This window comes from Aulonocara sp. 'chitande type north' Nkhata Bay, linkage group LG4, assembly GCF_057382095.1.
Source record: "Aulonocara sp. 'chitande type north' Nkhata Bay isolate Kocher_YH1m ecotype deep benthic linkage group LG4, A_spYH_male_GT1.1, whole genome shotgun sequence".
Lineage (NCBI taxonomy): Eukaryota > Metazoa > Chordata > Actinopteri > Cichliformes > Cichlidae > Aulonocara > Aulonocara sp. 'chitande type north' Nkhata Bay.
In genome coordinates, this window is record NC_141347.1 from 33676777 (window position 1) to 33702897 (window position 26121).

A 26121-nucleotide genomic window follows, 5' to 3' on the forward strand; every position below is an offset into this window, starting at 1 on the left:
TAAAAAAGAAACTATGCACTTTATATAAAACATTAACATATTTCATATTGTGTCTCTAAAATCAGCATCAGTGCCTTTCCCTTGATGATGAATGAAGTTCACGTAGACATCAACACTGATTTGCCTGAAAGTGACATACAAGACATGCTTTGTCGTATTAACCAGCTCAATGAAATCCGGTAGGAATGTCTTAATTACGTTGTTAGACCTCCCTCATGTTTGCTAGAAAGTACATTTTATAAGAAATATGTCATTTTCTTCTTTTCAACAGCCTTGATTTTGTAGGCCATAATAACAAAGTGAAAAGATGCTTTTAGACAGTGTTGTGAAGGTTACTTTTAAAATATATTCCACTACAGATTATAGAATACATGCCCCAAAATGTATATTGTAACCTATTCCGGTAAGTTATTCAATGTGAGTAACATTCTGAATACTTTGGATTACTTAATATATTGTCATGCTTTTTACAACTACATGAGTGTATTATTGCTGTGTGATTTTATTACTATTACTGAAGGCTACTTGCCACTGAGCTAACATTGTTAACTGGCGTTAGTTCATAGACTTTCAGAACTGCACATGATTATTTGCAGCTAGCAGGTTGTTAATGCTGTCCATCAAGTCTATGAACTAACCTCAGCTAACGCCAGCTATCAATTTTAGCTTGGTGGCGAGTAGCCTTCAGTAATAGTAATAACTCACACAGCAATAGCACATCGAAAACCCTGAAGTGGCACATAACCCAGGTAGCTACCACAACTAAAACAAGGTAGCTGCAGTAGGCTAACGTAAGTAAACAACTTACTTAGATGTTTCTTTAGGTTGGAGTCTTTTGACGCTGAGAGCAGCTTGGTTTCTGGCAAACAGAGTTTGCATTGAACGGTCAGATTTTGCCCACCGCTTTTTTGTTTAAATATGAAATGGTGTCGGAATTTCCGTGTAAGAAATGCATTCCTGTTCATGCACTGCTGGCTCCTTTGTGCTAGTTAGGGTTTTGCCAATGTGTGGAATTACCAAAATTAGAGAGGGGATAGCTGAACATATGAAACAGGAAAAGACCTCTGTATAATCCATTTATTTCAACAAAGTAACTGTATACTAATTATCACCTTTTTAAACGGTAACTGTAACGGAATACAGTTACTCATATTTTGTATTTTAAATACCTAACACCAGTACATGTATTCTGTTACTCCCCAATGCTGCTTTTAGATATATTTTTCTATTTACCTATAACCTCAGGTTTCAACAGTCTACTTGTGTCTGCCACTGAGAAGCTATCGTTGTTTTTTGTTTTATTGAGCCAGGAAGTCTTTCCACTGTTCTAGGGAATGTTTGAAGCTTTTGAAATTTATTTGAAGCTCGATCTGTATTTCACTTTAAATTTATCATGGATATCTACAGAGATTTTGCTACTGTTGATTTTCTGAGCTGGACTCATGTTCTTGATATATCTCAATCATCTTTATAGACAAAAGGACATATTTGAACCACATGCAAATCTATCCATCCATTTTCCTCCACTTATCTAATTCAGTTTAGCAGGGGGATTGGAGCCTATCCCAGCTACCATAGGGCAAGTGCAGGGTACACCCTCGACAAATCGCCAGTCTGTCACATTGTTTTCAAATTTAAAAAATAAATATTTTAATTTTATGAGAATATTTTATTTTTATTTTAAATGTAAATATTTTGTTTTTATTTTCTTTTACATTGTTCTTGTCTATCTTTTAACTAATCACTCTCAATTAACAGAATAAAATGAAGTTTAAAACTTTCCTCTTCTTTACTAAGGATGGACACAAACTTCCGGATGGTGTTTTTATTCCAGGAAAAGTCCTGTTCTGACTTCATCAAAGAGGTCCAAAACCGACAGCCGAGGATGCTGAAGTTTCTAGAAGACCTGGAGCAGTGTGCTGTTCAGTTAGATAGAATGAATAAGGGAGCAAAAATCTCTAGCATAACAGGCAGCTCAGTGGGAGCAGTTGGAGGTGTGCTGTCCATTGTTGGTTTGGCGTTAAGTCCTGTAACAGCAGGCGCATCTCTGGGTCTGTCAATAGGTGGGACAGCAATGGGAATCTTGAGTGGAACCAACAGTGCTGTGACCACATTCACAGAGATGAGAGTTAAAAGAAGAGAAAAAAACAAAGCCAATGATGTACTCCAAAAGTTCAGGAAAGATGTGCAAAGTATTCAGGATTGTCTGGGAGAGGTAATCAATCAACCAACTGCTGACATAGAAATGGGTTTTTATAAAGATATGTTCAGTGGCTTTAAACAAGTTAGGTCAGTTGGACAGAGGATTCGATCACTGGTTAAAGATGCTTCAGATGTTAAATTGATAAAATCTAAAAACCTGATTGCAGGTTGTGGCAAGATGGTGGCTCAGGAAAGTAAAGCATTAAGTAATGCACCCAAGATGGCTTCGGAAATCCCAGAAGTGGGTCAGGCAGCATTCAAAGGTTCCCTTGCTCTCTCTAAGACAGCCAGAGCTGGTGCAATTGCACTAAATGCTTTATTTCTTGGCATGGACATCTACTCCATTTGTCAAGACAGCATCAGTCTGGCTAAAGCCAACAAAACTGAAATCTCACAATTCATCAGAGCAAGAGCTGCACTTTGGAGCTCAGAAATAGACTCATGGCAAAAGATCTGTAACTCTCTGAATGAAGGTCTGAAGACAGAAGACAAAAAGAAAGCTTTCCTAGAGATTCCATTTTATACAGCAATGAAGAGACAAGTACAGAAAAAACAGTCTGTGTCTTTTGAGAACAAACAAAGGGACAGAGAACTGAAATTCCAAAAAGAATTTTATTTAATTATGGTGGTTCTAGGAGGCTTATTAGGGTTTGCTGCATGGGTCTGTGGCGCATTTAGCAATTAGACATGAGAGTACTTAAGGTGAGGCCAAAGAGTATAAAAGTGTGCCACTTTGTCTTTGGTCTTAGTGGCTAGTGTGTGGACCTATGTGGAAATTCTGACTGATTTCTTGAGCTATACTCTCTTTCTTGGTCAGGACCAAAGTTTTGCTAACATCTTTCTTGAAATAGCAGCGTAGCAATATTAATTTAGACTTTGTAATAATTTGTTTTGTTTCTGATTAAGACAGACAAGTTCACTTATAACTTGTCTTTCTCTTAAGTATTTACCCACCAATAAAAGCAAAAACAAATAACAAATATTTTACTTCAACAAATATATAAATCGCTTTTCCACCAAGGATGGACCCAAACTTGGATGCTGCTTTTGTTCCAGGAAATGCCATGTTCTCACTTCATTAGTGAACTGAACAAATGACAGGACAACATGATGCAGTTTCTTAGAGCAGTGTGCTGTTCAAAACCCTGCTTGTTCCACAAAGATGGTGCTGCACGAAAGTAAAGTAATAAGTAATGCATTTAAGATGGCTTCAGAAATCCCAGTGTGTCAGGCAGCATTCAGAGGGAGCATTCACTTGCTCTCTCTATCTAGAGCTAGAGCTGGTGCCATTGCATTCAGTGATTTTTTTTTTCTTTTCACTGGCATGATGTCTTCATCTGTAAAGACAGCATCAGTCTAGCTAAAGGCAACAAAAGTTTTATCAGAGCGAGAGCTGCACTTTGGAGCTCAGAAATGGGATCATGGCAGAAGATCTGTGACTCTCTGCATTAAGGTCTGGAGACATCAGAGAAAAAGAAATCTAGAAGCACCATTTTTTTCCAGAGATGAAGAAATAAAAACCAGACTGTCTATGTGTAAGAAAATGAGTCACAAAAGAGGACTTTATTTATTTATTGCAGTTCTAGGAGGGTTACTGGGGTTTGTTATATGGCTGTGTGGTACATTCACCGTTAGAGAACTTAAGTTGAAAGAACAGAGAAGGCCACTGGGACAGTTTGGCAGTATCCTTTGCGTGTCTTTAGACTTGGACTAGTGTCCAAAACACTAGATCAGCAAAAACATCAGAATATACACTCTTTTCCTCATTAATGATGCCTAATGATGAAAAACTAAGGATTCTACACTTGCCATTTTATCCTTTTATAAAGAGTTAGATTTTTAGAGAAAAACAAATTAAATTTTCATCTGATCAAAGTGAAGCATAAATTTGAGTTATAGGGTAATCGATCAGTAAACAGACAGGACTGCATTAGATGGGAAAACTGAACCACAGTGTGCTCCACTGTTTTCTAAATGTATGCTATAGTGCAAACGTCATGCAGCAATACATTTTATTAATAATATTACGGAGATATAAATGATATAAATGTGACAATGAGAAGATGAATCATATCAGAATTTTTTCCCTTTTTCTTTTGTGAATTCTGTGATTAAGTTTAAAAACTGGAATCTGCTTTTCAAAGCTTTGGTCTTAACTGATTACAGGCTGTTTACTAGCTGTGATTTTTGGTCATTAGTTTGTTTCTTTTTTTGAAATTGTATTTGCAATGTGTTTTATGCTTTACTATTTTCATTATAGCAAGTAACATTAAGTAAAATTCAAATTATCAGTACGGTACGCGGATTCTAAATTTAATAAAGATAAATCTTATAACTTTTGGAAAATTGGTTTTTTCATTAGATTAACGGAATTAAGACTGGACTTCGGTCTTCAGTACTGTTTGGAGGGCTGCGTGTGCCCCAAGACTCCTGGGTCCTCTGTCTGCCTCTGGCACCTGAGGGGCATTATTGAGTACAAACACTAATGCACATGTTTACCATATTTTTTTCATTTTTTTTTCAGGTATTGCTTGTTTTTTGTAATAATCGTGAGCGAGATTAAAGAGATCAGCTATAAGGTCGTCATCATACTCAATCATATCCATGCCGTGCCATATCGCACCATCGGCCCCTCTGGCCAACACCAGTAGGTGGTAGAGTAAAGTGTCTTGCCCAGGGACACAACGACCAGGACAGAGAGCCCTTCCGGTTACAGATGTGCTTCCCAACCCCCTGAGCCACGGTTGCCCCATCATATAAGGCTTATAATAATATAAGGCTTACGTGATTTACTCATGAAAGTGGACACTTTCATATATTGTTTTAGTAAGTATCCAAAACACACAAGTTTCATTTATATAATTTTTCTAGGGATCTTATATCTGTTTTCACTCTTGTATGCTTTTCATACAAGTTTCACACAAGACAGATACAAACTTTATGAGATTTATATATATCTTTTCCATATGGGAGGTAGTGAAGCAGTGACGTGCTGAATGAAGCTTCGGAGGTCATTTATCATGTGACTCTGTTCAGACGAACCAAGTCTTGGCACAGTGTTTCTGAAGCAGTGTGTTAATTTTTTTTACACATGCTCCTGAGCTTCAGCTATAAACGGGCCATCACTATATGGCGCAATAACACTACTTTTAGAAGTAAAATTTTCCAAACACTTACATTTACATGCATTTATTTAAATTTCCTTTTGTAGGGTTAGGAGTCGCCACCTCAGCATGCAGACAAGTTCTGTCGAGTCTTGCTGATGTCCTACTAATTTAATTCAGGTGTGTTGCAGCAGGGACACATTTAAACGTTTCTGGACACCGGCCCTCAAGGACTGGAGTTTGACACCTGTGCCTTACAGAGGAGCCACACCTTGAGATGTGGGCATGGTTTATATGTGGTTTTATCATTTTTAAGGTGAAAGCAAAACCAACCAAGTTGTAGCAATAACAGAAGCCACAAGCGCCAAGTGAAGAAAGTAGGAAGCTGGGGAAAAGGTAAAGACTCTTTACACTATTTAAAACTGGCAAGTTTATTTACAGCAAGGAATGAATAAAATAAAACCTGTACAATAATTTTGGCATGTAATACGTGTTCATAAATTATGTAAAGTATGTTCAAAGGACTGCACGGTGGTTAACACTGTTGCCTCACAGCAAGACGTTTCTGAGTTCAATTCCACCACATTTCCTGTGACCTCACACTGAGTGCACTGTTTAAATTTAAGACCAGAGGGAACATATGGTTAATCTTTGCAGTAGAGTCTTGTAAATAAACATCATACAGTGCTGTTGCTTTTGAAGCATTAGGAAGAACATCACAAGTTTTCATTCAAAATATGGTTAGTTAGCCTCAATTTAGATCAAGGTGGTATACAGTTTAAAATACTGTTTGCGTCAAAATGTCCATTACAATTTTGGGCATCACAGGACAGTCTGATGTGCAACCTGGTGGTGTCGGATGGACAGAAACATATTTTATGACTATTTTTTATTTAACCGTAGGTAATTCCATTGGGACTCAGTGTGTAATCTACAAGAGAGACCTGCTTCATAAACATAATGACCCAGAGATCTTCTTTTGATTAAGGTTAAGCGAATGTGGAGCCTGTCAGTGGTATCAGTTCCTTCATCTTACAGGAACTGCCTCCATACTCTCGCCCCATAAGGCCAGTCATTGTCGTGCAGCAGGAGAACCCTAGGATCCATATGGATACATAATGGCTGCCAGGGTGTCATTTTTGAGCCTGTGGAGGTGTTAGAAAAATGACAAATGACAAATGGAGACCAAGCAGAGGTGTAAAGCTTTACTTTACCTTGCAAGAGGAGTAACAGCATATATAGAGTCTATGCAGTATATACAGAAACATAAATTAGTCTGTCCGTCCCTCTTTATACACAGTGTTGGGAAGGTTACTTTTAAAATGTATTCCACTACAGATTACAGAATACATGCCCGAAAATGTATTTTGTAACATATTCCATTACATTACTTAATGAGAGTAACGTATTCTGAATACTTGGGATTACTTAATATGTTATCATGATTTTTATAACTACATGAATGTAGTATTGCTGTGTGATTTATTACTATTACTTAAGGTTACTCGCCATACCAATTATTCTGCACGTGTATAAAACAGGTCCGCGGCTCCGAATCATAGTAAACCGACCTCTGGCTAATACGTCGGGCTCGTAGCCGAAAACTAGCTTTACTTTGTTGTCTGGGTCGACTTTGCTAGTGACAGACAGAGAGAGACGTTGAAAGGCTTTGGAGGAAAACACGAACACAGCGTACAGTCGAGTCTTAATAGCTTACTTACAACTGGGCTCATCAGGCTGTCTTTTTGGCTGCAGTGGTTATTATTATATTTGCATGCTTCCATCTCAGGTTTCTGCTCGGTGACAGCTCGTACTTTTCGACTGTCCTTTTTCTCCCTCCTTCACGCTCACAGACACATAACGGGTATGGCAGTCCATTCTCCCTGCAGCACTGACTACACTGCCCATGAGGCTACATTCTGTAGGGCTATGCCTGTAACACTCTGGCTATTATCTTCATATTAGATCATTTTTTGAATAATCATTTAAAACCAATTTTTCACGTCATTATGCGGGCCACAAATAGAGCTGACATGGGCCGCGAGATTGAGACACAGGCATTAGAGCCTCTTAATGCGTGTTTTGTTTGGGTTTCCACAGGCGTGGACTTACCAAAAATAGAGAGGGCATAGCCTAACATATGAAACAGGAAAAGGCCGCTGTGTAATCCATTTATTTCAACAAAGTAACTGTATTCTGAATGCCACCTTTTTAAACGGTAACTGTAACAGAATACAGTTACTCATATTTTGTATTTTAAATACGTAACGCTGCTACATGTATTCCATTACTCCCCAACACTGTTTATACACTTAGCCCCGCTCCCTAGTGACACAACATAAAGAATTCCTTCCCCATATGAGGAGATGTTTAAACAAGAGAAACTAGTGGGAGAAAATGTGTTTGCGACGAGTGTTAGCTATGTTTAGCTGGTTCATCATGTATTGTATAGCACAACTGATTGAAAATCAAATATTGCATAACTCTTCCAGCATTTTTCATCAAAAGGTCTGTGTATCCCTCCATGGATATGCCTCCCCAGACCCACCACCAAACTGGTCATGCTGAACAATGCTCTCCAAGGCTTCTCCAGACCCTTTCATGTTTGTCACATGAGCTCTAATCTATGAAAAGCATAGGATACCAATGGTGGACCTGCAATTTCTGGTATTAAATGGCAAATGGCAGTAAGGCTCCATGGTACCAGGCAATGAGTACAGGGCCCACCAGAGAACTTCAGGCTCTTAGGCCCCCCTCATGAGGTCTGTTTCTGATTGTTTGATCAGAGAAATTCACGCTTGTCTCCTGTTAAAGGTCATATTGGGGATCTAACTGGGCTTGTCCGATTCCTACTTGCAAAACGGAACATATACCAGTCCTGCTGATGGGTTGAGGGCAGTTAGAAAAGATGAGGAGGGTAAAGATTTTATCTTTATCAGAAAAGAAATTATGAAATCTACATTGATTATTTATTTACTTGTTTTTTTCATTCATTCATTTTGTAAATACTCTGCAGTTGGTTTTTATTACGGTAAATCTTAACTGGATCTAATGTTTTCATTGGGTTAGGGTTAAATTTAAAATACAAATGGCAAATTCAGTTAAGATGTTATTAATATTAACTAAAATCTTGTAGCAACATTGTGATGCCTAAAATATGCTTCTAGTGATAACTTTAGATAAATGGATATATTCCCCTAACTAAACTACTATTACATTGTCTAGATCATAGGTGTTAAACTCCACTCCTCGAGGGATAGTGTCCTGAAACTTTTCTGTGTGTCCCTGCTGCAACACACCTTAATAAAATTAGTAGGTCATTAACAAGACTCGATAGAACTTGACTGCATGCTAAGGTGGCAGTTCAGCCATTTGATTCATGTTACAGCAGCTCATGAGTGAATGAACATGGTGCAATAACAGTACTTTTAGAAGTACAATTTTCCAAACACTTACATTTACTTAAATTTATTTAACATTACTTGAGTAGGGTAAGATTTGCCACTTCTGCATGCAGTCGAGTCTGTTAAGGTTCAAAATATTGGGGATGGAGACAAGAGAAAAAACCACAATAACAACACTGGTCCGGCCGGGTTGAGTCAAACGATGATTTTAATGAACACACGCGTGGGAGATGGACACTGATGCAGACAGCCTCAAAATCTCAAAATGGTGGAGCATTGCTCAAACTTTTATAGCCTCTGGTGCCTCCACCTTATCATACAAAGCCTAAACATTCACATGCTTTCTCTCACACAGCGCCTAAGCTACGACCTTGGCTCCCTGTTTATCTGCTCCTGCTGAAATGGGGCAGAAAACTCCAGCACACTCTGTTCTCTTCTACTCAGACAAATTAGATTTCTTATAACTCAGCAGTATAATGCATCATAAAACAATATCATTCATTCACAACAAGTCAGCAGTTTAATGTAATGCAAATCAGTTTAACTAATGCAATAGTTATCAGCTTCTTCTAATTCAGGAGAATAATGCAAACTAAAACTACATAATAATTCACAATCTTTAATTAGGGGTATAACATGGCATAAAATAATATTATAATCTAACAAGTCCTATAGAGTCTTGCTAATGACCAGGTGTGTTGCAGTGGGGTCACATTTAAAAGTTTCAGGACAGCAGCCGTCAAGGACTGGAGTTCGACACCTCTAGTCTAGATGGTCATTTATCACACCAATGCAAAAAAACCAAAAGAAAAACAAAACCATTTTAGTACTTTTTGGCAACTGGAGAGCAATAGATCAACAGATCAATGCCTGTGAAGTACTTTAAATCTTAGTAGAGTCTCTACTCCCATAAAATCTGTAATTCATATGTTTATTTTCTTAATCACTTGTCTAGGTAAGGATTTAAAATTCATTAATTATTCACACAAAACCCAGTATTACATATATCAACACTCAAAATTTGACATTTATTAAATATGTTGAAATGTCATCTTTACAACCATGTTTTATTGTGGAATTTTAGTTCAGAGCCTCATCATAAATTCTGCTAGTATGCTTATCTTATCTGCTCTCTGCTCTGCTCAACCCCATGCTCTTCCTGCATACCTGTTGAAGTTATCACGTGTATGTGGGATGACCCTATCAGAGCGTTAGGTGTTTGTTCAGATAAGTGGCTGTAGCCAGAGCAAAAAAATTATGCAACACATATCTAATGAGAAAAATATCTGAACAGTACTTACTATTACCTTTGGAGACACTGTTAATGGTTATGTGACCTTAACCCAACTGTATTAACGTAAAACTTCATGAAATTGAGTAAAATGCTTTTCATTGAGGGTTTAAATTTTTTTTTTAAGTTTTAAAAAAAACTTTTATCTTTGCAGATTATATATAACAAGCAGGAAATAAAACCATATTTAGGTGGGTAGGAACTCTAACCATACCATTTCTTTTTTTGAATTTTTTCATTGTCAATTATGTAAATTCTGTGTTTGTTGGTCATCATAAATCCATTTACATGAGGACATGGTCTTGGAAACACCGTGTGGAGTTAGCATGTTCTCCCTGTGTTTGCATGCGCTTTCTTCAGATACTCTGGCTTCCTCCCAGAGTCCAAAGACATGCAGTCAGTGGGGTTAGGTTAATTGGTAACTCTAAATTGTTCATAAGTGTGAATGGCTGCCTGTTCCTATGTGTTAGCCCTGCAACAGGCTGGTGAACTGTCTAGTGTGTATTATACTGCGGTAGGCTCCAGCCCCCCGATAAAGGATAAGTGGAAGAGATAGATTTATTATGTACTACCAAGTACGGAGAGTTATAACATGATAAAAACAAAGTTAAAAGAAAGCAGCAAAGGGTATGTTCTGGTATGTGATATGATAAGTTTTTCTTAGCCATTCCTTTAAAATGTGATTTTTAAAAAAGAAACCATAAAAAAACTCTGGATTTTTTTCTTTTTCCAGCTGATAATTGAAGTCAACAAAAACCTCAGGATGTCAGAAACAAGGTAAAGTAAAAAACAAAACAGTTATGCTGAAGTATTAGCAAAAATGGTAATACTTAAATCTACTATATTAACAAAAATAATCACAGTCATATTCTAAGGATATTCAAATATGGAACAAGTCCAGATGTTTTTTCTACTGTCAACACATAACACATATACATAGGGAAATCAAAGACTGCAATGAATTATATGTATTTATTGTAGCTTCATACACTGTAATCACAACACTATACCACAAGAGGACAGTATTTGAAAGACTTCCAGATCCTTTATCTTACACCCCAGCAGCTTTTACCTAATGCTGTCAAAGGAAACCTATATAAGAAATCAAATGCATATCTCACCTTGGACAACACAGGGACAGCGTTAAAAACAGAGGTGTGACTGTCAGCATTTTTACACACCAGAGAAGGAGAAAGGACGGTCTGTAAGGGATACAAGTTACAATTTACACTTTCACTACTATCACTTTTAGATAAATCTGTGTTTTAAATATGCAGACATCCGTCTTATTATCATGAATCAAGGAAGAGCATTTCAATTTCATTGCTGAATTTGCATTAGCAATTATAAAGTCATATTACTGGCAGTGGCTGAATCATATCATAGAATACTTTGAATTCAATTCAATTCAATTTTATTTATATAGCGCCAAATCACAACAACGGTCGCCTCAAGGCGCTTTATATTGCACAGTAGATTGTACAAAAATAGATACAGAGAAAAACCCAACAATCATATGACCCCCTATGAGCAAGCAATTTGGTGGCAGTGGGAAGGAAAAACTCCCTTTTAACAGGAAAAAACCTCCGGCAGAACCAGGCTCAGGGAGGGGCGGGGCCATCTGCTGCGACCGGTTGGGGTGAGAGAACCCTTTTAGCACCCTGAGTTCTATTAGTAATTTAAATTTGGTTATTACTGCTCTTTGGGACCTTGGGGGTGCCTGTTGATATATCAGTCAATAAATAAGAGTATTCAGAAAGCGCAACTCCTCCCGATGGGCAAGAGCTATACTAAAACTTTTTTTTAATACAGTGGGATCAAGGTCAAGATTTAGTGAAAAAAGGAAACTGAAATCTGTCTTTAAACAACAACAAAAATTCTTCTTCAGATATTCATGTACATGCAGATGATGTTTTAAAACATACTTATTGCAATTCAAACATGTATAAAAGTAGCATTATTCTTCCATTGCCCTGTGTCCCATTCAGATTTAGTTAATAGAGGAATTTGTTAACTAGCCCTAAGGTCTAAGGGTAAACCGTCTTTTACGCTTCATTTTACTGAACACTGAGGTGTTTTGTGTCATTAAATAAAGAGTAGAGGAAAACCCAGGAGTACAGGAGTTCAATACTTCCGGCTGTCACTGTCAGTATAGGGTTTTCAACCATGTATTAGAAATAACCATTTTATTTACAGTTATTTATTTGTCCAATTGTCCTGCTTGAAAAAAACGAAAGAAAAAAGAAATTCAAATTATTCTGATGGTCAATGTTAAAAATTCTGATTCACTGAAATACATAGCAGTAAACAATTTACTGTGCATGTTTCAGTAAATGAGGCAAATTGTTGTTTTGTGTTATAGCAAAAGGTTCAACGAGGCCTTGTGCACATACATCACAGAAACATTAGGCCACATTGAGACAGTAGGAACTTTCTGCAAGACATTCCCTAAATGGATGGAAGCAAGGAAGACTGAGTTGGAAAAGCTCAACAAGATGTTGAGTCCAGAGAGCAAACATGCAGAGTTGGAGAAGGAGCTGGACGAAGTGTTAAAAAACACTTTGGATGGTCTGGAGAAGCTTGACCTCTTCTTGGATGCAGTGGAGAAGCTTGCAGTGACCTCACTGAATGTGTTCACTCAAAACCAGGTGGTACAGCTGCCCAAAGACAGTGAACATGTTCAAATTGTCATCATACATGCAAAACTGATCTGCCCTCTGCTACTGGAGTTTAAAAGAGATGCAAAAGTCTTCTTCCTTCCCAAACTTCAGAATTTGGAGGTGCTGAAATATCAGTTTGACAGATACGTACAAGTCTCCAAGATAATCTGTGACAGATTTGAAAAAAGGTAAACGACATCATGAACAACAGAATTCCTCTGATTCAAATAAAAAAGAAACTATGCACTTTATATAAAACATTAACATATTTCATATTGTGTCTCTAAAATCAGCATCAGTGCCTTTCCCTTGATGATGAATGAAGTTCACGTAGACATCAACACTGATTTGCCTGAAAGTGACATACAAGACATGCTTTGTCGTATTAACCAGCTCAATGAAATCCGGTAGGAATGTCTTAATTACGTTGTTAGACCTCCCTCATGTTTGCTAGAAAGTACATTTTATAAGAAATATGTCATTTTCTTCTTTTCAACAGCCTTGATTTTGTAGGCCATAATGACAAAGTGAAAAGATGCTTTTAGACAGTGTTGTGAAGGTTACTTTTAAAATATATTCCACTACAGATTATAGAATACATGCCCCAAAATGTATATTGTAACCTATTCCGGTAAGTTATTCAATGTGAGTAACATATTCTGAATACTTTGGATTACTTAATATATTGTCATGCTTTTTACAACTACATGAGTGTATTATTGCTGTGTGATTTTATTACTATTACTGAAGGCTACTTGCCACTGAGCTAACATTGTTAACTGGCGTTAGTTCATAGACTTTCAGAACTGCACATGATTATTTGCAGCTAGCAGGTTGTTAATGCTGTCCATCAAGTCTATGAACTAACCTCAGCTAACGCCAGCTATCAATTTTAGCTTGGTGGCGAGTAGCCTTCAGTAATAATAATAACTCACACAGCAATAGCACATCGAAAACCCTGAAGTGGCACATAACCCAGGTAGCTACCACAACTAAAACAAGGTAGCTGCAGTAGGCTAACGTAAGTAAACAACTTACTTAGATGTTTCTTTAGGTTGGAGTCTTTTGACGCTGAGAGCAGCTTGGTTTCTGGCAAACAGAGTTTGCATTGAACGGTCAGATTTTGCCCACCGCTTTTTTGTTTAAATATGAAATGGTGTCGGAATTTCCGTGTAAGAAATGCATTCCTGTTCATGCACTGCTGGCTCCTTTGTGCTAGTTAGGGTTTTGCCAATGTGTGGAATTACCAAAATTAGAGAGGGGATAGCTGAACATATGAAACAGGAAAAGACCTCTGTATAATCCATTTATTTCAACAAAGTAACTGTATACTAATTATCACCTTTTTAAACGGTAACTGTAACGGAATACAGTTACTCATATTTTGTATTTTAAATACCTAACACCAGTACATGTATTCTGTTACTCCCCAATGCTGCTTTTAGATATATTTTTCTATTTACCTATAACCTCAGGTTTCAACAGTCTACTTGTGTCTGCCACTGAGAAGCTATCGTTGTTTTTTGTTTTATTGAGCCAGGAAGTCTTTCCACTGTTCTAGGGAATGTTTGAAGCTTTTGAAATTTATTTGAAGCTCGATCTGTATTTCACTTTAAATTTATCATGGATATCTACAGAGATTTTGCTACTGTTGATTTTCTGAGCTGGACTCATGTTCTTGATATATCTCAATCATCTTTATAGACAAAAGGACATATTTGAACCACATGCAAATCTATCCATCCATTTTCCTCCACTTATCTAATTCAGTTTAGCAGGGGGATTGGAGCCTATCCCAGCTACCATAGGGCAAGTGCAGGGTACACCCTCGACAAATCGCCAGTCTGTCACATTGTTTTCAAATTTAAAAAATAAATATTTTAATTTTATGAGAATATTTTATTTTTATTTTAAATGTAAATATTTTGTTTTTATTTTATTTTACATTGTTCTTGTCTACTTTTTAACTAATCACTCTCAATTAACAGAATAAAATAAAGTTTAAAACTTTCCTCTTCTTTACTAAGGATGGACACAAACTTCCGGATGGTGTTTTTATTCCAGGAAAAGTCCTGTTCTGGCTTCATCAAAGAGGTCCAAAACCGACAGCCGAGGATGCTGAAGTTTCTAGAAGACCTGGAGCAGTGTGCTGTTCAGTTAGATAGAATGAATAAGGGAGCAAAAATCTCTAGCATAACAGGCAGCTCAGTGGGAGCAGTTGGAGGTGTGCTGTCCATTGTTGGTTTGGCGTTAAGTCCTGTAACAGCAGGCGCATCTCTGGGTCTGTCAATAGGTGGGACAGCAATGGGAATCTTGAGTGGAACCAACAGTGCTGTGACCACATTCACAGAGATGAGAGTTAAAAGAAGAGAAAAAAACAAAGCCAATGATGTACTCCAAAAGTTCAGGAAAGATGTGCAAAGTATTCAGGATTGTCTGGGAGAGGTAATCAATCAACCAACTGCTGACATAGAAATGGGTTTTTATAAAGATATGTTCAGTGGCTTTAAACAAGTTAGGTCAGTTGGACAGAGGATTCGATCACTGGTTAAAGATGCTTCAGATGTTAAATTGATAAAATCTAAAAACCTGATTGCAGGTTCTGGCAAGATGGTGGCTCAGGAAAGTAAAGCATTAAGTAATGCACCCAAGATGGCTTCGGAAATCCCAGAAGTGGGTCAGGCAGCATTCAAAGGTTCCCTTGCTCTCTCTAAGACAGCCAGAGCTGGTTTCATTGCACTCAATGCTTTATTTCTTGGCATGGACATCTACTCCATTTGTCAAGACAGCATCAGTCTGGCTAAAGCCAACAAAACTGAAATCTCACAATTCATCAGAGCAAGAGCTGCACTTTGGAGCTCAGAAATAGACTCATGGCAAAAGATCTGTAACTCTCTGAATGAAGGTCTGAAGACAGAAGACAAAAAGAAAGCTTTCCTAGAGATTCCATTTTATACAGCAATGAAGAGACAAGTACAGAAAAAACTGTCTGTGTCTTTTGAGAACAAACAAAGGGACAGAGAACTGAAATTCCAAAAAGAATTTTATTTAATTATGGTGGTTCTAGGAGGCTTATTAGGGTTTGCTGCATGGGTCTGTGGCGCATTTAGCAATTAGACATGAGAGTACTTAAGGTGAGGCCAAAGAGTATAAAAGTGTGCCACTTTGTCTTTGGTCTTAGTGGCTAGTGTGTGGACCTATGTGGAAATTCTGACTGATTTCTTGAGCTATACTCTCTTTCTTGGTCAGGACCAAAGTTTTGCTAACATCTTTCTTGAAATAGCAGCGTAGCAATATTAATTTAGACTTTGTAATAATTTGTTTTGTTTCTGATTAAGACAGACAAGTTCACTTATAACTTGTCCTTCTCTTAAATATTTACCCACCAATAAAAGCAAAAACAAATAACAAATATTTTACTTCAAAAAATATATAAATCGCTTTTCCACCAAGGATGGACCCAAACTTGGATGCTGCTTTTGTTCCAGGAAATGCCATGTTCTCACTTCATTAGTGAACTGAACAAACGACAGGACAACATGATGCAGTTTCTTAGAGCAGTGTGCTGTTCAAAACCCTGCTTGTTCCACAAAGATGGTGCTGCACGAAAGTAAAGTAATAAGTAATGCATTTAAGATGGCTTCAGAAATCCCAGTGTGTCAGGCAGCATTCAGAGGGAGCATTCACTTGCTCTCTCTGTCTAGAGCTAGAGCTGGTGCCATTGCATTCAGTGATTTTTTTTTTTCTTTTCACTGGCATGATGTCTTCATCTGTAAAGACAGCATCAGTCTAGCTAAAGGCAACAAAAGTTTTATCAGAGCGAGAGCTGCACTTTGGAGCTCAGAAATGGGATCATGGCAGAAGATCTGTGACTCTCTGCATTAAGGTCTGGAGACATCAGAGAAAAAGAAATCTAGAAGCACCATTTTTTTCCAGAGATGAAGAAATAAAAACCAGACGGTCTATGTGTAAGAAAATGAGTCACAAAAGAGGACTTTATTTATTTATTGCAGTTCTAGGAGGGTTACTGGGGTTTGTTATATGGCTGTGTGGTACATTCACCGTTAGAGAACTTAAGTTGAAAGAACAGAGAAGGCCACTGGGACAGTTTGGCAGTATCCTTTGCGTGTCTTTAGACTTGGACTAGTGTCCAAAACACTAGATCAGCAAAAACATCAGAATATACACTCTTTTCCTCATTAATGATGCCTAATGATGAAAAACTAAGGATTCTACACTTGCCATTTTATCCTTTTATAAAGAGTTAGATTTTTAGAGAAAAACAAATTAAATTTTCATCTGATCAAAGTGAAGCATAAATTTGAGTTATAGGGTAATCGATCAGTAAACAGACAGGACTGCATTAGATGGGAAAACTGAACCACAGTGTGCTCCACTGTTTTCTAAATGTATGCTATAGTGCAAACGTCATGCAGCAATACATTTTATTAATAATATTACGGAGATATAAATGATATAAATGTGACAATGAGAAGATGAATCATATCAGAATTTTTTCCCTTTTTCTTTTGTGAATTCTGTGATTAAGTTTAAAAACTGGAATCTGCTTTTCAAAGCTTTGGTCTTAACTGATTACAGGCTGTTTACTAGCTGTGATTTTTGGTCATTAGTTTGTTTCTTTTTTTGAAATTGTATTTGCAATGTGTTTTATGCTTTACTATTTTCATTATAGCAAGTAACATTAAGTAAAATTCAAATTATCAGTACGGTACGCGGATTCTAAATTTAATAAAGATAAATCTTATAACTTTTGGAAAATTGGTTTTTTCATTAGATTAACGGAATTAAGACTGGACTTCGGTCTTCAGTACTGTTTGGAGGGCTGCGTGTGCCCCAAGACTCCTGGGTCCTCTGTCTGCCTCTGGCACCTGAGGGGCATTATTGAGTACAAACACTAATGCACATGTTTACCATATTTTTTTCATTTTTTTTTCAGGTATTGCTTGTTTTTTGTAATAATCGTGAGCGAGATTAAAGAGATCAGCTATAAGGTCGTCATCATACTCAATCATATCCATGCCGTGCCATATCGCACCATCGGCCCCTCTGGCCAACACCAGTAGGTGGTAGAGTAAAGTGTCTTGCCCAGGGACACAACGACCAGGACAGAGAGCCCTTCCGGTTACAGATGTGCTTCCCAACCCCCTGAGCCACGGTTGCCCCATCATATAAGGCTTATAATAATATAAGGCTTACGTGATTTACTCATGAAAGTGGACACTTTCATATATTGTTTTAGTAAGTATCCAAAACACACAAGTTTCATTTATATAATTTTTCTAGGGATCTTATATCTGTTTTCACTCTTGTATGCTTTTCATACAAGTTTCACACAAGACAGATACAAACTTTATGAGATTTATATATATCTTTTCCATATGGGAGGTAGTGAAGCAGTGACGTGCTGAATGAAGCTTCGGAGGTCATTTATCATGTGACTCTGTTCAGACGAACCAAGTCTTGGCACAGTGTTTCTGAAGCAGTGTGTTAATTTTTTTTACACATGCTCCTGAGCTTCAGCTATAAACGGGCCATCACTATATGGCGCAATAACACTACTTTTAGAAGTAAAATTTTCCAAACACTTACATTTACATGCATTTATTTAAATTTCCTTTTGTAGGGTTAGGAGTCGCCACCTCAGCATGCAGACAAGTTCTGTCGAGTCTTGCTGATGTCCTACTAATTTAATTCAGGTGTGTTGCAGCAGGGACACATTTAAACGTTTCTGGACACCGGCCCTCAAGGACTGGAGTTTGACACCTGTGCCTTACAGAGGAGCCACACCTTGAGATGTGGGCATGGTTTATATGTGGTTTTATCATTTTTAAGGTGAAAGCAAAACCAACCAAGTTGTAGCAATAACAGAAGCCACAAGCGCCAAGTGAAGAAAGTAGGAAGCTGGGGAAAAGGTAAAGACTCTTTACACTATTTAAAACTGGCAAGTTTATTTACAGCAAGGAATGAATAAAATAAAACCTGTACAATAATTTTGGCATGTAATACGTGTTCATAAATTATGTAAAGTATGTTCAAAGGACTGCACGGTGGTTAGCACTGTTGCCTCACAGCAAGACGTTTCTGAGTTCAATTCCACCACATTTCCTGTGACCTCACACTGAGTGCACTGTTTAAATTTAAGACCAGAGGGAACATATGGTTAATCTTTGCAGTAGAGTCTTGTAAATAAACATCATACAGTGCTGTTGCTTTTGAAGCATTAGGAAGAACATCACAAGTTTTCATTCAAAATATGGTTAGTTAGCCTCAATTTAGATCAAGGTGGTATACAGTTTAAAATACTGTTTGCGTCAAAATGTCCATTACAATTTTGGGCATCACAGGACAGTCTGATGTGCAACCTGGTGGTGTCGGATGGACAGAAACATATTTTATGACTATTTTTTATTTAACCGTAGGTAATTCCATTGGGACTCAGTGTGTAATCTACAAGAGAGACCTGCTTCATAAACATAATGACCCAGAGATCTTCTTTTGATTAAGGTTAAGCGAATGTGGAGCCTGTCAGTGGTATCAGTTCCTTCATCTTACAGGAACTGCCTCCATACTCTCGCCCCATAAGGCCAGTCATTGTCGTGCAGCAGGAGAACCCTAGGATCCATATGGATACATAATGGCTGCCAGGGTGTCATTTTTGAGCCTGTGGAGGTGTTAGAAAAATGACAAATGACAAATGGAGACCAAGCAGAGGTGTAAAGCTTTACTTTACCTTGCAAGAGGAGTAACAGCATATATAGAGTCTATGCAGTATATACAGAAACATAAATTAGTCTGTCCGTCCCTCTTTATACACAGTGTTGGGAAGGTTACTTTTAAAATGTATTCCACTACAGATTACAGAATACATGCCCGAAAATGTATTTTGTAACATATTCCATTACATTACTTAATGAGAGTAACGTATTCTGAATACTTGGGATTACTTAATATGTTATCATGATTTTTATAACTACATGAATGTACTATTGCTGTGTGATTTATTACTATTACTTAAGGTTACTCGCCATACCAATTATTCTGCATGTGTATAAAACAGGTCCGCGGCTCCGAATCATAGTAAACCGACCTCTGGCTAATACGTCGGGCTCGTAGCCGAAAACTAGCTTTACTTTGTTGTCTGGGTCGACTTTGCTAGTGACAGACAGAGAGAGGCATTGAAAGGCTTTGGAGGAAAACACGAACACAGCGTACAGTCGAGTCTTAATAGCTTACTTACAACTGGGCTCATCAGGCTCTCTTTTTGGCTGCAGTGGTTATTATTATATTTGCATGCTTCCACCTCAGGTTTCTGCTCGGTGACAGCTCGTACTTTTCGACTGTCCTTTTTCTCCCTCCTTCACGCTCACAGACACATAACGGGTATGGCAGTCCATTCTCCCTGCAGCACTGACTACACTGCCCATGAGGCTACATTCTGTAGGGCTATGCCTGTAACACTCTGGCTATTATCTTCATATTAGATCATTTTTTGAATAATCATTTAAAACCAATTTTTCACGTCATTATGCGGGCCACAAATAGAGCTGACATGGGCCGCGAGATTGAGACACAGGCATTAGAGCCTCTTAATGCGTGTTTTGTTTGGGTTTCCACAGGCGTGGACTTACCAAAAATAGAGAGGGCATAGCCTAACATATGAAACAGGAAAAGGCCGCTGTGTAATCCATTTATTTCAACAAAGTAACTGTATTCTGAATGCCACCTTTTTAAACGGTAACTGTAACAGAATACAGTTACTCATATTTTGTATTTTAAATACGTAACGCTGCTACATGTATTCCATTACTCCCCAACACTGTTTATACACTTAGCCCCGCTCCCTAGTGACACAACATAAAGAATTCCTTCCCCATATGAGGAGATGTTTAGCACAACTGATTGAAAATCAAATATTGCATAACTCTTCCAGCATTTTTCATCAAAAGGTCTGTGTATCCCTCCATGGATATGCCTCCCCAGACCCACCACCAAACTGGTCATGCTGAACAATGCTCTCCAAGGCTTCTCCAGACCCTTTCATGTTTGTCACATGAGCTCTAATCTATGAAAAGCATAGGATACCAATGGTGGACCTGCAATTTCTGGTATTAAATGGCAAATGGCAGTAAGGCTCCATGGTACCAGGCAATGAGTACAGGGCCCACCAGAGAACTTCAGGCTCTTAGGCCCCCCTCATGAGGTCTGTTTCTGATTGTTTGATCAGAGAAATTCACGCTTGTCTCCTGTTAAAGGTCATATTGGGGATCTAACTGGGCTTGTCCGATTCCTACTTGCAAAAAGGAACATATACCAGTCCTGCTGATGGGTTGAGGGCAGTTAGAAAAGATGAGGAGGGTAAAGATTTTATCTTTATCAGAAAAGAAATTATGAAATCTACATTGATTATTTATTTACTTGTTTTTTTCATTCATTCATTTTGTAAATACTCTGCAGTTGGTTTTTATTACGGTAAATCTTAACTGGATCTAATGTTTTCATTGGGTTAGGGTTAAATTTAAAATACAAATGGCAAATTCAGTTAAGATGTTATTAATATTAACTAAAATCTTGTAGCAACATTGTGATGCCTAAAATATGCTTCTAGTGATAACTTTAGATAAATGGATATATTCCCCTAACTAAACTACTATTACATTGTCTAGATCATAGGTGTTAAACTCCACTCCTCGAGGGATAGTGTCCTGAAACTTTTCTGTGTGTCCCTGCTGCAACACACCTTAATAAAATTAGTAGGTCATTAACAAGACTCGATAGAACTTGACTGCATGCTAAGGTGGCAGTTCAGCCATTTGATTCATGTTACAGCAGCTCATGAGTGAATGAACATGGTGCAATAACAGTACTTTTAGAAGTACAATTTTCCAAACACTTACATTTACTTAAATTTATTTAACATTACTTGAGTAGGGTAAGATTTGCCACTTCTGCATGCAGTCGAGTCTGTTAAGGTTCAAAATATTGGGGATGGAGACAAGAGAAAAAACCACAATAACAACACTGGTCCGGCCGGGTTGAGTCAAACGATGATTTTAATGAACACACGCGTGGGAGATGGACACTGATGCAGACAGCCTCAAAATCTCAAAATGGTGGAGCATTGCTCAAACTTTTATAGCCTCTGGTGCCTCCACCTTATCATACAAAGCCTAAACATTCACATGCTTTCTCTCACACAGCGCCTAAGCTACGACCTTGGCTCCCTGTTTATCTGCTCCTGCTGAAATGGGGCAGAAAACTCCAGCACACTCTGTTCTCTTCTACTCAGACAAATTAGATTTCTTATAACTCAGCAGTATAATGCATCATAAAACAATATCATTCATTCACAACAAGTCAGCAGTTTAATGTAATGCAAATCAGTTTAACTAATGCAATAGTTATCAGCTTCTTCTAATTCAGGAGAATAATGCAAACTAAAACTACATAATAATTCACAATCTTTAATTAGGGGTATAACATGGCATAAAATAATATTATAATCTAACAAGTCCTATAGAGTCTTGCTAATGACCAGGTGTGTTGCAGTGGGGTCACATTTAAAAGTTTCAGGACAGCAGCCGTCAAGGACTGGAGTTCGACACCTCTAGTCTAGATGGTCATTTATCACACCAATGCAAAAAAACCAAAAGAAAAACAAAACCATTTTAGTACTTTTTGGCAACTGGAGAGCAATAGATCAACAGATCAATGCCTGTGAAGTACTTTAAATCTTAGTAGAGTCTCTACTCCCATAAAATCTGTAATTCATATGTTTATTTTCTTAATCACTTGTCTAGGTAAGGATTTAAAATTCATTAATTATTCACACAAAACCCAGTATTACATATATCAACACTCAAAATTTGACATTTATTAAATATGTTGAAATGTCATCTTTACAACCATGTTTTATTGTGGAATTTTAGTTCAGAGCCTCATCATAAATTCTGCTAGTATGCTTATCTTATCTGCTCTCTGCTCTGCTCAACCCCATGCTCTTCCTGCATACCTGTTGAAGTTATCACGTGTATGTGGGATGACCCTATCAGAGCGTTAGGTGTTTGTTCAGATAAGTGGCTGTAGCCAGAGCAAAAAAATTATGCAACACATATCTAATGAGAAAAATATCTGAACAGTACTTACTATTACCTTTGGAGACACTGTTAATGGTTATGTGACCTTAACCCAACTGTATTAACGTAAAACTTCATGAAATTGAGTAAAATGCTTTTCATTGAGGGTTTAAATTTTTTTTTTAAGTTTTAAAAAAAACTTTTATCTTTGCAGATTATATATAACAAGCAGGAAATAAAACCATATTTAGGTGGGTAGGAACTCTAACCATACCATTTCTTTTTTTGAATTTTTTCATTGTCAATTATGTAAATTCTGTGTTTGTTGGTCATCATAAATCCATTTACATGAGGACATGGTCTTGGAAACACCGTGTGGAGTTAGCATGTTCTCCCTGTGTTTGCATGCGCTTTCTTCAGATACTCTGGCTTCCTCCCAGAGTCCAAAGACATGCAGTCAGTGGGGTTAGGTTAATTGGTAACTCTAAATTGTTCATAAGTGTGAATGGCTGCCTGTTCCTATGTGTTAGCCCTGCAACAGGCTGGTGAACTGTCTAGTGTGTATTATACTGCGGTAGGCTCCAGCCCCCCGATAAAGGATAAGTGGAAGAGATAGATTTATTATGTACTACCAAGTACGGAGAGTTATAACATGATAAAAACAAAGTTAAAAGAAAGCAGCAAAGGGTATGTTCTGGTATGTGATATGATAAGTTTTTCTTAGCCATTCCTTTAAAATGTGATTTTTAAAAAAGAAACCATAAAAAAACTCTGGATTTTTTTCTTTTTCCAGCTGATAATTGAAGTCAACAAAAACCTCAGGATGTCAGAAACAAGGTAAAGTAAAAAACAAAACAGTTATGCTGAAGTATTAGCAAAAATGGTAATACTTAAATCTACTATATTAACAAAAATAATCACAGTCATATTCTAAGGATATTCAAATATGGAACAAGTCCAGATGTTTTTTCTACTGTCAACACATAACACATATACATAGGGAAATCAAAGACTGCAATGAATTATATGTATTTATTGTAGCTTCATACACTGTAATCACAACACTATACCACAAGAGGACAGTATTTGAAAGACTTCCAGATCCTTTATCTTACACCCCAGCAGCTTTTACCTAATGCTGTCAAAGGAAACCTATATAAGAAATCAAATGCATATCTCACCTTGGACAACACAGGGACAGCGTTAAAAACAGAGGTGTGACTGTCAGCATTTTTACACACCAGAGAAGGAGAAAGGACGGTCTGTAAGGGATACAAGTTACAATTTACACTTTCACTACTATCACTTTTAGATAAATCTGTGTTTTAAATATGCAGACATCCGTCTTATTATCATGAATCAAGGAAGAGCATTTCAATTTCATTGCTGAATTTGCATTAGCAATTATAAAGTCATATTACTGGCAGTGGCTGAATCATATCATGGAATACTTTGAATTCAATTCAATTCAATTTTATTTATATAGCGCCAAATCACAACAACGGTCGCCTCAAGGCGCTTTATATTGCACAGTAGATTGTACAAAAATAGATACAGAGAAAAACCCAACAATCATATGACCCCCTATGAGCAAGCAATTTGGTGGCAGTGGGAAGGAAAAACTCCCTTTTAACAGGAAAAAACCTCCGGCAGAACCAGGCTCAGGGAGGGGCGGGGCCATCTGCTGCGACCGGTTGGGGTGAGAGAACCCTTTTAGCACCCTGAGTTCTATTAGTAATTTAAATTTGGTTATTACTGCTCTTTGGGACCTTGGGGGTGCCTGTTGATATATCAGTCAATAAATAAGAGTATTCAGAAAGCGCAACTCCTCCCGATGGGCAAGAGCTATACTAAAACTTTTTTTTAATACAGTGGGATCAAGGTCAAGATTTAGTGAAAAAAGGAAACTGAAATCTGTCTTTAAACAACAACAAAAATTCTTCTTCAGATATTCATGTACATGCAGATGATGTTTTAAAACATACTTATTGCAATTCAAACATGTATAAAAGTAGCATTATTCTTCCATTGCCCTGTGTCCCATTCAGATTTAGTTAATAGAGGAATTTGTTAACTAGCCCTAAGGTCTAAGGGTAAACCGTCTTTTACGCTTCATTTTACTGAACACTGAGGTGTTTTGTGTCATTAAATAAAGAGTAGAGGAAAACCCAGGAGTACAGGAGTTCAATACTTCCGGCTGTCACTGTCAGTATAGGGTTTTCAACCATGTATTAGAAATAACCATTTTATTTACAGTTATTTATTTGTCCAATTGTCCTGCTTGAAAAAAACGAAAGAAAAAAGAAATTCAAATTATTCTGATGGTCAATGTTAAAAATTCTGATTCACTGAAATACATAGCAGTAAACAATTTACTGTGCATGTTTCAGTAAATGAGGCAAATTGTTGTTTTGTGTTATAGCAAAAGGTTCAACGAGGCCTTGTGCACATACATCACAGAAACATTAGGCCACATTGAGACAGTAGGAACTTTCTGCAAGACATTCCCTAAATGGATGGAAGCAAGGAAGACTGAGTTGGAAAAGCTCAACAAGATGTTGAGTCCAGAGAGCAAACATGCAGAGTTGGAGAAGGAGCTGGACGAAGTGTTAAAAAACACTTTGGATGGTCTGGAGAAGCTTGACCTCTTCTTGGATGCAGTGGAGAAGCTTGCAGTGACCTCACTGAATGTGTTCACTCAAAACCAGGTGGTACAGCTGCCCAAAGACAGTGAACATGTTCAAATTGTCATCATACATGCAAAACTGATCTGCCCTCTGCTACTGGAGTTTAAAAGAGATGCAAAAGTCTTCTTCCTTCCCAAACTTCAGAATTTGGAGGTGCTGAAATATCAGTTTGACAGATACGTACAAGTCTCCAAGATAATCTGTGACAGATTTGAAAAAAGGTAAACGACATCATGAACAACAGAATTCCTCTGATTCAAATAAAAAAGAAACTATGCACTTTATATAAAACATTAACATATTTCATATTGTGTCTCTAAAATCAGCATCAGTGCCTTTCCCTTGATGATGAATGAAGTTCACGTAGACATCAACACTGATTTGCCTGAAAGTGACATACAAGACATGCTTTGTCGTATTAACCAGCTCAATGAAATCCGGTAGGAATGTCTTAATTACGTTGTTAGACCTCCCTCATGTTTGCTAGAAAGTACATTTTATAAGAAATATGTCATTTTCTTCTTTTCAACAGCCTTGATTTTGTAGGCCATAATGACAAAGTGAAAAGATGCTTTTAGACAGTGTTGTGAAGGTTACTTTTAAAATATATTCCACTACAGATTATAGAATACATGCCCCAAAATGTATATTGTAACCTATTCCGGTAAGTTATTCAATG

At 37.4% G+C, this 26121-nt stretch overlaps 3 protein-coding genes across 6 annotated transcripts in view; all 3 read left to right on the top strand.

The window, feature by feature from the left end:
- The window catches only part of LOC147333114 (uncharacterized), a 12343-nt gene extending 7162 nt beyond the window's left edge, over positions 1-5181 (top strand). For both annotated transcript variants that reach the window (XM_086290086.1, XM_086290085.1), the window contains 2 exons: positions 66-179; positions 1798-5181. In XM_086290086.1, the coding sequence (XP_086146212.1) occupies positions 66-179; positions 1798-2887 (1204 nt within the window). In that variant the 3' untranslated portion in view covers positions 2888-5181. The remainder of the gene's footprint in view (positions 1-65; positions 180-1797) is intronic.
- Positions 5177-18070, top strand: LOC147333115 (uncharacterized). 2 transcript variants are annotated; one of them, XM_086290078.1, is made up of 5 exons: positions 5177-5702; positions 10735-10778; positions 12364-12849; positions 12955-13068; positions 14689-18069. In XM_086290078.1, exons 2-5 carry the CDS (start codon positions 10765-10767, stop codon positions 15776-15778), a joined length of 1704 nt encoding a protein of 567 aa, XP_086146204.1. In that variant the 5' UTR covers positions 5177-5702; positions 10735-10764; the 3' UTR covers positions 15779-18069. The 2 variants fall into 2 exon arrangements, with proteins under 2 accessions (XP_086146204.1, XP_086146203.1); XM_086290077.1 differs by lacking the exons at positions 5177-5702; positions 10735-10778 and having other exon boundaries at positions 12335-12849; positions 14689-18070.
- The window catches only part of LOC147333116 (uncharacterized), a 12358-nt gene continuing 4306 nt past the window's right edge, over positions 18070-26121 (top strand). Inside the window, exons 1-4 of one of the 2 annotated variants that reach the window (XM_086290080.1) lie at positions 18070-18594; positions 23549-23592; positions 25178-25663; positions 25769-25882. In XM_086290080.1, coding sequence (XP_086146206.1) covers positions 23579-23592; positions 25178-25663; positions 25769-25882 — 614 coding nt within the window. In that variant the 5' untranslated portion in view covers positions 18070-18594; positions 23549-23578. Of the gene's footprint in view, positions 18595-23548; positions 23593-25148; positions 25664-25768; positions 25883-26121 lie in introns of those variants that run through there. The other variant, XM_086290079.1, reaches the window with a different exon arrangement.